Source organism: Cloeon dipterum, chromosome 2 (genome assembly GCF_949628265.1).
Source record: "Cloeon dipterum chromosome 2, ieCloDipt1.1, whole genome shotgun sequence".
NCBI classification, from domain to species: Eukaryota; Metazoa; Arthropoda; class Insecta; order Ephemeroptera; family Baetidae; genus Cloeon; species Cloeon dipterum.
In genome coordinates, this window is record NC_088787.1 from 7,058,996 (window position 1) to 7,072,447 (window position 13,452).

General features: G+C 39.2%; 2 protein-coding genes across 2 annotated transcripts in view; one reads left to right on the forward strand and one right to left on the reverse strand.

Annotated features, from left to right (window-relative positions):
- Tdg (Thymine DNA glycosylase) overlaps positions 1–6,394 on the forward strand; it is a 28,963-nt gene extending 22,569 nt beyond the window's left edge. The window contains exon 6 of the mRNA XM_065481598.1: positions 1,555–6,394. Within this exon, the coding sequence (XP_065337670.1) occupies positions 1,555–3,261 (1,707 nt within the window). The 3' untranslated portion in view covers positions 3,262–6,394. The remainder of the gene's footprint in view (positions 1–1,554) is intronic.
- Positions 6,395–6,714: 320 nt separating this feature from the next.
- Positions 6,715–13,336, reverse strand: LOC135938086 (ubiquitin-conjugating enzyme E2Q-like protein 1). Its single transcript, XM_065481602.1, has 4 exons — positions 13,157–13,336; positions 11,088–11,211; positions 9,025–9,338; positions 6,715–7,867 (listed from the first exon to the last, which is right to left on the reverse strand). Exons 2-4 carry the CDS (start codon positions 11,191–11,193, stop codon positions 7,607–7,609), a joined length of 681 nt encoding a protein of 226 aa, XP_065337674.1. The 5' UTR covers positions 11,194–11,211; positions 13,157–13,336; the 3' UTR covers positions 6,715–7,606.
- Between the last annotated feature and the right edge of the window lie 116 nt (positions 13,337–13,452).

Here is a 13,452-nt window from a genome sequence, read left to right on the forward strand (position 1 = left end):
CTGTTACTCTAACTTTTGATTTTCACAACTTTAACTTCAGGTAAAAAGTTGTTGGTCAATGGTCAAGGTCACTTTTTCAATCTTTTTACGGACTTCCGATTTTCCGGGTGATAGCCTCCTTCGATTTTTCGAGTTGCAGAACTAAAATGAAGCTTTTTACTCACACGCACTCAGTATTTGCTCCTCAATAAAGGTTTGAATTCCGTTTCAAAGGCGATCAACTGCGCACAACCTTTGGACATAAAATTTTATTTCAATAAATCGCCTCTCCAGTATTTTGCTAGTTCTATTCGCTAAATTTGGCGAATCTATCAATTCTATTTTATTATTACATGCCAAGAATAAAAAAGTACACATCATCAAGTTCTGTAAACTTGGGCATTTTTTCTATTTTTATTTGCTAATAAAAATGACCTCTTTTTGTTCTTTGTAATCGGTAAATAATCCATCCTTGAAAAAATAATTTTATTTCATTAAAAAGGGTTAAAGGCGAAGATAAATATGCTAAACAAGTTTTTATTTCAATTTATCAGAGAAATTAATCTGAAAAGCTAAAAACGCCTATTTTTTTTATCTTGCATTTCAATTTTTTATGTAGAAGGAAAAGCGACAAAAGTGCCATGTGTGCCTAAGCTGCGAGATAAGAAATCGTTAGTAAAAATAATAAAATGTTTTTTAGTCTAGCCAGGAAAAGAAATTAATCGCAATTGCAGGTTAGATAAAAACGCTGGAAAGGAAATTCTGCATTGAATTGTGATATGATTAGGCTTCCTTTCTGATTATTAAACTATTTGCTCCAAATTCTTTCCTTAATGAAATCTTTTGCAGTGCTACTTACGTTAACTCTATCTCTAGATAAGATATTTTCTTTTAAATAAAAATAACTAATAATTTAGACCGTTGTTAGAAAGGCTGTGAAATTTAGACGGTTAAATTTGTTTTCTATGGGTTCAACCGTTGCAGGACTATAAAATGGCACGAATCATGCAATTTAAGCTATTTTAAACCGCAGTTAAAACTGTTAAAAACCGTCTAAATTGGCTAAAAGCCAAGTGAAAGTGCATACTTGTTGCTTCGCACTTGGAAAATTGTCTCGTAGTTTATTTTTTTTATTTAATATTTTTCAGTTTTTTCAATCAACAAGAGTATTTTTTGCAATTTTTAGACCTGGTTAATAACCTCATTTTGGTTCTATTTTTTTTTAATAGTTTACTTTCAAATTTTCCATCTAGGATTTTTTTAAATATTCTAACCAGGCATGATTAAATAAGGTTTAAATTAAATCATTCTCAAAAGAGAAAGAAAATCAAAAATTTTGTTTTATTTGTTTCAATTTTTCTGTTTATACAGAATTAATTTAAAAAAACTCGTAATAATTTACTCAATTTTTTTACTTAGGTTCTTGCATTTGGTACAGTTCCCCGATTATCTTGAAATTCGAACAAAAACGTGAGATTTTTTTCAGTAAAAATGGGCCGAAACGATGTTAAAAAAAACATCTAGTTTGCTTATCAGGAAAAATAAATTGACGGCGTTTTTGCTCTTTTGTTGCAGTACATGTGGGTGATGCCGTCGTCCAGTGCGAGATGTGCTCAATTGCCGCGCGCGGCGGACAAGGTTCCGTTCTACGCGGCGCTGAAAAAGTTCCGGGACTACGTGAACGGCATCATGCCCGAGCTCGACGAGAGCGAGGTGGTGTTCAACGACCCGAAACTGCGCAGCATCACCGAGAACGGCGAGACGAAGGAAGACTGCAAGGAGGGCGGCTTCTACGGCTACGGCCGGCTGCCCAACAACGGCGACCTCACCGACCTGAGCAACGTGAAGAGGGACGCCAACGGCGAGCCGGTGGTGAAGAAAAAACGCGGCCGGCCCAAGAAGATCAAGGGCGAGGACGGCGCCGAGGCGCCGCCGCCCAAGCCGCGCCCCCCGAAGCCGCCGCCGCAGACCGCGGCCAACGGCGAGGTGGTCAAGAAAAAGCGCGGCCGGCCCAAGAAGATCAAGGACGGCGACCTCCAACAGCAGCAGCAGCAGCAACAACAACAACAGCAACAACAACAACAGCAGCAGCAGCAACAACAGCAGATGCAGCAGCACATGAGCAACATGAACAACTGCTTCTCGCCGCCGCCGAACAACTTCCACCCCGGGCAGTTCAACCAGCAGTACAACCAGCAGGCCATGTACCAGCCGCAGCAGCCGCCGCAGCCGCAGCAGCAGCCGTCCCCCAACTCTGCTCAATACCACCAGCACCAGTCGCCGCCGCTGGCGCACCGCTTCACCAGCCAGTCGCCGCGGCCGAGTTCGCAGCAGCCGTTCACGCACTCGGACCTCTCCTCCGAGATCAGCGCCGCCATCAGCTCGGAGCACAACCTGGGCTCGCCGCCGCCCACCTCGCCCAGTTTGGGGCCGCCGGACTTCGAGCCGCCCACCAGCATGCCCGAGGAGAACAAGGAGGCCGGCGGGGGCGGCGCCGAGCAGCAGGGGGTGCCGTTCTCGAGTCCGACGCCGCCGTCGAGCAACTCGGCCTCGCAGGACCAGTTGCAGCCGCCGCCGCAGTACCAAAACCAGCCGCCACCGCAGCAGCAGCAGCAGCAGCAGTATCCGTGCTCTGCGGTGGTGAACACGCCGGCGTCGACGCCGCAGGACGTGGCCTCCAAGAGTCTGTCGGGCCTCGAGTCCCTGGTGGACCAGATCCCGAGCATCACGGACGCGCCGCAGCACCCCGAGACGCCGAGCTCGAGCGGGGCGTTCGAGCCGGTGGGCGGCGGTGGCGCCTACGACGACAACCCGAGCAACTACGCGGCCTACTCGCCGGCCTACAACGCCGCGGCCTACTCGGCGGCCGCCAGTACAAACTACAACTTCTCGGTGTCGTCGCTGGCCAACAGCCTCACGCCGCCCGTGTCCTCGGCCGCCGCCGCCGACCTCAACTCGTCCTTCTCGGTGTCTAGTCTGGCCTCCAACTACAACCCCCACCACCCGGCGGCCAACCCCCAGGGCTACCCCCAGAGCTACATGATGGGCCAGCAGAGCATGTTCCCGACGCCCATGCCCTACCCCTACGGCCAGTACCCGTCGGCGGCCGCCGGCTACCCCTACTCGTCCTCCACCATCCACATGCCGTCGCCCAACTACCCCTACCCCTACAACAACGGCCACTACCACCAGCCGGCCGCCGCCACCGCCGGCTACCTGCAGAACCACGTGCTAGACAGGATAAAGCAGGACCGCATGGACATTGGCTTCGGCGGCTTCTGATAAACGCTCACTCCCCTAAAACTAGAAAATAATTGTAACTCAACATACGTGTGCCCACCCCCACCCCCGAACCCGTACCCACAACACGACGCCCTTCCCTCTGTGTCCGCGGAACTCGGAAGAGACGAGTGCGTTGGCGAGTTTTCTACTCCCATCTCGGAAAAAATCAAAAGGAAAATAAATTTTTTAATTTTAAGTTCATCATCACACAAGATCAGATTTTGCCGTTTTTCGCTCTGCTTTCATTTTTCATTTCTCCTGCTGCTGCCGCTTCATGTTGAAAATTGAAATACAGGGTATATGTGAGAGTGTTGATCGCATATTTTTGACGTACGATGAGACACACGTAATTACACGTACACACACATGAAAAACAGACACAACTCGTTGTAAATACTACGATTAAAACGATGCGCGTTCGTAAGATTGTAGGTTTTAGCGTTATAAATATATATCTTATAAAATGAAAGAAAGAAAGGAAGAAAGAGGACGGGAGCCAAGTTGCAATTTTTCCCTTCGCACACGCAGGCGGAGCTAGGAATTGATCAGACACGTTGTTGACTGTGCGCGGCCGCCGGCAAAAACATTTCGATTCGAGTGCGCGTTTATTGAATCTTAACAATAATAATTTAGAGATACAGAGGATCTCAGCTATATTGAAAGGATTTTTATATAAAACGAATAACTACTTTTTCGCTCTTGCAAAATGTATATTTCTGCGTGTGTTTGTATACGCCGTTTTTTCTCGTCTCATTTTCTCAGAAAACGCTCGCATCCGATATACGTAATTCAAAGAGGTGCAACAACTCAATAATTTGAAAGAAAGAAAGAAACAAACGATTGAAGACATATGCTTCCTGTTTTTACCGCGCGTTATTAAAGGCTGATTCGGAATGAAATAATATACTTACGCCAGGAATTGATACTGTCTGTGACTCTCGATATCAGCCGTTAATAATCAATTGGAGAACAAGTGTTTTTAGTGCAATAGGTGAAACAAATATGTGATCTGTTTTAATTATGATAAGTCTTTCTTGACACCCTCGGCGACGTGCGCGGTTCTCCTCAAAAATTGTTCGGGAAAGGCGCCTGAAGGCGGGAACGGATGGGAAAACCGTCACTTGTCTCATTTTTGCTAATCGTCCAAATCTGAATTTATTAATTTGTTCACTGACTGATTTAAAAATTTTTAAACTTTGGGAATAAAAAGAAAAGGACGGTAGAGCCATCTCTTAATTTATTTTTTTTTTTCATTTTAAACCAATCCAAATTTTTAATTTATCAAGTCTACAATTTTTTTGTTTATTGACAACTAAAGATTTTCCCTACGATTCTCGTCCGAAAAACCCGCACGGCAACCAGAGGCGCTCTTTTATTCTCTATATACATAATTATTCTTGTTACACGCCCAGTGCTGAGTGTTTGGCCCCCGGCGACCCCCAATAGGGGCTGCGTGCCCCCGGTGGGGGCTCGGCCGGAGATTTTTGGTTCTTGCCGTCAGAGTTGCTTGCTTGCAATACACCGTCCATAATTTACGAACTGCTGCTGCCATAATTAATACGCTGTTATATTTCGCGACGTTTGTTACTCATCTTCAGTTCGAGGGGCTAATTAAAAAACCGTTTCTTCTTGTTCCTGCTGCGCATCTCTCCGGTTTCTGTTCTCGCCGGCAGGCGAATCGCTGGATCGCTGGCTTCTCTCGACACTAAAACGCACGCAAGTGAAACAAAAATATATACGTACTCTCTCACGGTCAGCGTGAATTGTTTTTTGGTAACTGCCGCAGAAAATTGTAATTACCACCGCCCGTTCTGCGCCCTGCTCGCGACACTCTGGTTTCTGGTTTCTTGTTTCGTTTGTTAAAAAATTTTACTTTCTTTTTTTTAATTTTCAAATCTGCTTAAATTTTGTCAAAAATGTTTAATTCATTTAAAAATTTACAAATTTTTGCTCAAGCAACTGCCAGAATACGTCTTTTTGCAGTCATAATTTCTCTCATCAGACTAAAATTAAGGCCCATGCAAAGAAAGCAATACAGAGAATTTTCCTCGGTATTCATAAAATTTTGTAAAACTTTAGTGTCGCGTTGGGGGCGGCGAAATCTGCGAGTAATTATACATTCACTCTGTTCAAGCAACGTGAAAAACAAGGACTGATGTACACTTATGATTAAAATGTACTTACCTACTCAATGATTGTGTGAAAATTAGTTGGAGAAATGCGTGCAATCGCGCGAATGCTTATTTTTTACTGCGTGTAGACACAGACGGTTATAAAAATCTCGGTACAAATAAATCATCTCTCAATACACACACACACACACACCCACACACACAAATCCTTCGCGATCACGCTGCTGAACAAAATAAAATAACAAAAATGAAGGAACACAACACACGCGATGGTGGTTACTGCGCAGAAATAATCTCTTACTGTGAATCCCCGTTGAATGTTAATAATTACCACTTAAGGAACTTACACGCTCTTTATAAGCAAATTAAATGAGATTGAGAGGGCGAGAGCGACGACACTCGTTTATTAGTTTGTTATAACTGCGAATGGTGTGTTGAGAATGTGTGAAATGAAAATACCTCCGCTGCTGTATAAAAATTACAATTATTATTATTATCTATATTTACATAGCGAACTAACGCGCGCGCGCAGAAGAGAACGAATGGATAAATTAACACCTCATCACACGAACAAACAAAGAAACAAACAAACACACACACGTTTTCACATAAACAAACACACACCGCTCTTTTTATATTAAAAAAAGAAGTAATATTTTGCATCTCTATGTTTTTTCGGAGATATGCGATGGAAGAAAAGAGAACACGGTCACACACCTTGTTGTTTCTTCACGCATTACTACTTATTATAATTATTATCATGTATAAAATTAGGGTAATGTTCATTAAATTTGTTATTTAGGATATTCTATAAATCTTCAACACGATGGAAACACACAAACTCGAACAAATAAAAACACAAAATAGCGATTTTGAAGAGATGATGCGATTCGTGCGATTTTTGCGGATAACACTGGAATAAGTAATTGAATATGTGTTGTGATGGAATATAAATGTGTTCCTAAGTAAAATCAATAAAAAAAGCTGTAAAACAGTTGCAAGCAGATGCATTTTATTCTTCCTTCATTTCCACCCTCGCTCTTTCTCTCGCTCGCCTCTGCACGTGTGGGCGTGTTGCACATGCGCACATTTTTTTCAATGAATTCATTGATTTTTGCGAAAGCAGTACATACGCGCAGAATGAATATTATACGACTGCATGAGAATTGCTGCGAGCAAGCTGACTCTCATCTCGCCCTCGCACCATCCCACAATGATGCACCTTTCTAGATGACCTCACTGTCTAAAAATTCATAATTTGAAAAAAAAACACCTGATGAAAGAGGGGAAAATGTTTCATGTACAAAAACTCATTAAATCATTAATTAAAATAAGAAAGTATATTTTATTCCTCATTATATAACACAATCATCGTCATTTTATGGCACTAAATATTTATTCCTGAAGGAGATCCACATTAATATTTTTTTGCAGGAAGAAAACGAATTTCCTGCCTCTATATTTGTCTGCAGATCTGGCAAGAGGTTTTAATTAACAAAATTTGTATGCGATTTAACACCAAATAATTTTTTCATTTTAATTCGAAAAGATGCTTTTTTAAATATTAAATCATTTTTATACTAATTTCTTCTTTTGTATAAAAACTTGGAAATTTAAAAAATGATATTCAAAAGTGTCTCATATTTTTACCAAAGATTTACCAAAAGATTTAAATAAAAATCGGCAATTTACGATAGATAGAGAACATCCGTCACTTAGTGAAAATTGTCGAGTTTTTCTTTTGTTTAATTGAACAAAGTATTTTATAAATAGCCCATTTGGCCTAATCGTAAAGATTTATAATTCTTATGTGCGCAGGAAGGTCTGGAAAACTTATTTTTGTGTTTCCAATATATTAAATAAAAATCAATGGTGAGGAAAAACGGTTGGAGCTTCAAAGCCCTTGCAAATTTGTTTCTTCAAATTAAATTATTTAAATTTGATTCATAACCACGCCAGTGTTGTTTGGATAACAAAATTCTACACTTACTTAAATCTAACTAGTTTGAACTATCAAATACCCGATGTTATGGCAGAGAGATACAAACCATCTCCCCTGTTCTCTGCTTGGCCAAAATAATCAAGCAAAAATATTTATTATAAATTTAATCAAGCAAAGAGCACGCGCGTCTTTTGCTCCGTTCAGAAGGAGCAAATGCCTTCCGTAAGAGTAAATCTTCTATAAATATACTCTCTTGCCACGCAATGCTGGATCAGGAAGGCGACCTTTTCAGCTCGACCCTGAGTTTGGCGAGCAGCACCTCGAACTGCATGAAGAGCGACTCGACGGAAGTGTAGCTGGTCCAGCCGGGCGCCAGTCGCTGCATGTCGACGCCGCCGCCGCGCTTGATCAGCTCGTGGCTCGGGTCATGCAGCTCAGGGCACAGCACTTTCAGGGTCGGCGGCGAGTACGGGAATTCACTCGTGAAACACAGTTCCAGCAGCAAGTGGTCCATGCCCATCAGGTACATTTGCTGGAAAAGACAAAAATTTTTGAGAAAAGCCACAATTTCCTTATTTAAAAATATACTTGAAATATAAATTTTTAAACAGTTTATTTATCGCATATATTTTTTGTTAATTGAACGATAGATTGTTAACGCAGAAATCAACTTTGTGATTTGGAGTTAAGAAAATTATTCAAAAGAACATAGGTGCGTTTGTATCTTATATTTAATTATTATAGTTTTAAATAAATTATTCAAGTCTCATCAAGATGAAATTAAATATTAAAATCACACAAAAACTAATGCAAATTAAAAATAATGGAATTTTTCCTTCAAAATTATTTGTGGTTTAATTCACTAGTTGCATAAACCCTAAGTGTTCGAAGCCGCCAACAGATGGCGCCACCGTAGACTTTCGATTTTAAGGCACTTCCGCTGCGATTTCAGACTCAATCTAGCTACTGTGCATTCTTAAATTAATTTGCTATTTTTTGACGTGCTGAAAACCAAAATCGGTTCAGCCAATCGCCGTAGAATCGTGAAAAACTATTTTTTGAAATAAAAAAATCTTTTCCAACGTTTCTACGACGAATGGCTGAACCGATTTTGGTTTTCAGGGCGTCAAAAAAAGAAAATTAATTGAAGAATTCAAAATAGCTAGATTGAGTCTGAAATCGCAGCGAAAATGCCTTAAAATCGCTTAAAACAAAATTTTTAAGAAAGTCTGTGGTTGCGCTATCTGTTGGCGGCTTTAATAACTAAAGGTTTATGCAACTGGTCAATTTTTTATTAAAAACAAAATTAATTTTACTGACGATTTTTTATTCATGATCTCTGCATCAAATACTTGACATAAACTTCTCTTGAAACTCAATAATTTGATTCAGTTGCCATCATTTAGTTCTATAAGTTATCCACCAGGATATCCCAGCATTTTTAACAGTTTTCGTTTGGTTATTAATATAAGGCTGTAATGTTTTTTAACATTTTAAAAAAATTGACATATTTGTCTAAACTACATGGATCTAATAACGACTTTGCTAATTTAACATGATTTCAATTAAATTTAATCAAGTCACAAAAATAAAAATTAAATTAATGAAGAGGATGAACAGTAAAAAATGTTATAATATATTTAAATTAGGAGTTTTTATAATTTTCTCTCGCAACTTAATTTCCCTCACCTGGCAGAGTTCCGAGTCGGAATCAACGTGGTACATCTCGACCTCCCAGGTGGCGAGGTCGTTGTCCCTGAGCTGGAGCCCGATGCGCAGGTGGACGGACGCCTGCAGCGCGGTCAGCTCCTTGATGATGCGCCTCAGCCTGGCCACCATGACGTTGTTCTCGTTGGAGGCGCCCGGCACGATCGGACTGATGCGTTTGATCCGCTTCGGAGGGCTGCTCCCCGTGGACGACGCGCTGCTCGAGCAGGACGACGAGCACGAGATTGCGTTGCTCGATGGGCCGCTGATTTTGATCATGATTCGCTCCGATTTCTCTGCAGAAATTTTTTAATTTAGATAAAAATTCTGCAATTTATTTTTATAGAGTAAAATTAGTTGATTGGATGAAGGAGAAACGATTTTTTCTGAGCAGTTTGAAACCATAATCTAAATGGAATAAATTTCCGAACTCAAAAATGCTTTCAAATTGAAAAAATATGGGCAAAAAATTTTTATTGGTGTCGTGTTTTCCTTTTCTCCTAAATTAAAGCCTCAAAAATGTTTCTAAATATGAAAAACGTTGGGTTTCTTATCTAATTTTACGACCTATTTTGTTTATTTCATTTTATTTTATTTGAAGACAAAAAAGACTGCGTTATTTATTTTCCAAGTCATGAAGTTCTTTTTCAATTGAAAATTCATTGAATTAATTGTAGCTAAAAGGGTGAAATTGCATGCTTTTTGCTAATTATTTACAAATCATAACAATCAAATCGTATTTAAAAATGACTCTCCATCCTTAATTTATTTTTATTCTTTAAAATTATGTAGAAATTCCAATTTAACTACTTGCAATAGAATTTTAAATCTAAGCTTTGGCCAGAAAAATGATTTTATCCTTTTCAACTTGTTAAAATCTTCTTATTTACTTTTAAAAATATTAAAAGTAACAAGTAGTTAGCGCAATTGAGCCTTTCATTTGGCGGAAATTGACCAAAATAGTCAAATATAAGCAACGGCGCTGGCAAAACCGCAAAAAAAGTCTGGGTCTCAGGTCGCGCGACCTGAGGAAGATCGGTGAAAGGCTCAAATCGTCGCCTAATATCGCCTAATGTGCTTGAAATTATTGAAAAAGCATGTAAACCCGGCATAGGAGTAGATCTCAGGTCGGGGCACCCTGAAAAAGGTCGTCAAAGTGTCTCAGGTCAAAGCCCTGCCAAAGACCTGTCCGGTGAAGGGTCGTAGTCGACGATCGGACAAACGGTCGAATTAATACAAAAATAAAACCGTGTTTTTTTTGTAAATTTGGCCGCAAAATTTTCGTTAAAATTCGAAAAATTGCCCGATTTTGAAAAACCACAGGTGGACGTGCCCTAACAAACATTGATTATAATTATATGTTTAATAAAAAATTCTTTCATCTTATTCAAATATTCTTTTATATGTATATTGTGTTTTGATCTAATTTAATTTATAGACATAAAATATTTTGAATTACTTTATAATGGTAATTAAAAGAAACTTGAACGGATTATCCAGCCGCAATCTTGAAAATCAATTAAATAAATATATACATAATTTAATAATAATTAATAATTTATTTAATTTGTATTAATTTTTGCGCTTCTAATTTCCCAAGCTATTTTAAAACCAAATTTAATTTTCGAAAATGGTGTTTGCAAAGGCCGCGAGAGTGTATGAGTGAGCGGTTGTATCGATTCGCACACGCAAAATGCAGTGCATGCACAGTGTGTTGGGGTTGGGGGCCGATTGAATTTTCGCACGCTCGCTTCCATTCCAATTAATAGAGAGGAAAGGCGGCGGCCGTCTCTCGGTTTCCTGAATTACTGCGCATCTATCAATAAAGCGCTCTCGCTGCTGCCTGCCAGCAATACATAGTAGAAGCTCTGTTGCGCACGCTGCGAAATCTAATTGGCTATATATGTACGTGCGAGCGAGAATTGCGAAAAGCGGCGCAAAAATCGCAGCTGACTCTTCACTAAAATGGGGCGCAATTTTTTTTATCTCGCGAGTGGGGAAATTAATAATAAGGTGAGGCGAGCAGAATAGAATTATTTGCATACCTTCCGGCGGCAGGACCTTCCGGTAGACGGCCTCCTCGTTGTTGCTGAAGTTGAGCACGGCGGCGATGTCCTCCTTGCTCTCCACTTTTCCAAGAACTTTGCCCATGCTTCAGCGTTTTGCTCTCTGCAATTAGTGCACGCCAAACTTAATTTATTATCTATTCTGAAACTTTCGATAAGTGCGCATCAACTTTGTTTTCTAGTAGCGAAACTTTGGCATATTTTTATTAACTATTTATAATTTATAGTGCAAAGTAATAATAAACGATCATCCGAGCTATAAAGTTAAAGTTGCAAATTGGTTTTTTCCTGCTTTATGTATATGGGCATTTTTTAAATTCAGAGAAAAATTAATATGGCTGGGGTGAGATTTTTTAGACAGTAGTGGAATCTTTTTGACGGCTTTTTTCTTATCATGTGGTAATTTTTAGGCCAGTTTCTCAACATGTCATTTTGCTATTTTTCTTCGCGCTAAAAGTAAGAGCCCTATAAAGCATTAAAACGTTTGAGTTTGTAAGTAAAAAACATACTAAAAATTTACAATTTAACAAAACAATGTTGAAAAGTTTAAAAATATTCTAACATTAATTAATAAAAATTTACTTTTTATATTTAAATTGTTTTTTTTAATAATTTAAATCTTTTTTCATTATATTAGTGTTTAGGTTAAAATTTAGTCTCCACTTTTCAATCTAGATAAGCCCACTAAAATGAATTATCAATAAAACTTGTTATTAAATACTTTTTAAATACAAGAACCTCAGGACAGCCTTATGAACTACTCAAATAAGTGAAATCGGTAATCTTCGCGAAGCTTAACAAATATCCAGATTAAAGTAACGTATTAAATACACGACCCAGTTGATCTCAGAAAATAAAAAAAATAAATTAAGTTAAATTAAGTACAGACAAAATATGAAATTGATTTCTAAAAACTCTGCGCTGCATTTTCTTAAATTTTCACTAATAACCTTAGTCAGTCCAGCGGTGATATTAAGAGCTATATTTTCATTCAGAACGAATATTTAGGTCCAAATATCGACCAAATATTTTTTAGCGCAGTTTCTTACTTAATTTTCTTTAATATGCCTATTTTGGCTAATTTTAATTTGTTTTAAATCATTTCAGTATCTTTATTGATTAATTCCGTTCATCTGTTTTTTAATTTAATTTATCGACGAGAAAAAATTAACGAACAATATTCCCAAAATTGTATAAAAATGATCATCAGACAAATAAATGTCATACATTTAGGGGTGTATAGATTGAAGATTTATTATCTCTCTGCTACTAACGTGTCTCATATTTGTAATTTAAACAATTTATTTCGACTAAAAATTGATGTCCTTCGAATCAAACTGAATAAAAAAATATCTATAAAATTTAAATGAGACGTTTTGTAAGGCAATCATCCAATCATAATTAAAATTATAGATTTTTATAAATTTTCTCGTATAAAAAATTCCCTGTCGCAATTTTAAGGGTCTGTTAACCAATTTGAAAACGTTTTAAATGCGATCTGATTCCGCGTAAAGAGGCGGATAATCTGTCCGTTTTCCAAGGTCACATGCAGAGATTTGTTTTTGAGTCATCCGCAAATACGCAAGGCGAGAGGACAATTATGTGTCAAGGTTATTCATCCGCTTTCAGAGCAAGTCCGGTCAATAAACCTTTTTGAGCACACTCAAGAAATTATAATTTGATTATTTGTTCTCTCATCTAATCCAGAGGAGTTTTCATTATTTTCCGGGGCATTCGGAGAGATTCGAATCGCAAGGGGGGAGAAACAAAGCATGACAAACGCGTTCTCTCGAACAAAAACATTTTCTTTCGCGAAAACTTCAATGCCAACCAACCAACCAACCAAACAAAACAAACAAACGGGAAAAAACTGCAATTCCAGCTGGACATTTTTATTTTCGGCTCTTTGTGCGACGCGCGCGCACAAAAGGAGATGAGACAAGGCGCGCATTTGGATTTTATCATTTTGTTTGTTTTCGATTTGACAAATAATATAAAGACAGCCGGCCTAAAAAGGAGAGACACACGCAAAAATGATTTTTTCTTACCTCGTGTGCGCAATGAATGGGCTTCGCTTTCGGAATGGGATAATTTTCTTTGAGAAGCGTGTGTGCTGTTCTCCCTCTCCTAGATAGGTTGTGGAACGGAGTGCGCGAAAAAGGATCCGTCGCAGGCAGTGTTCGAGAGAGGAATGGGTCACCCGATCCGCACCGCGACCGCGTCCATCCAGCAAAGCGAGCGAGCGACCCTTCCTCCAAATCTGCATCTCTCTCTCATCCTTCACTCTCGCTTTCGACGCGTGAATCCAACACCAATTAAGAGCAGGATGTGTTCAGAATAATAT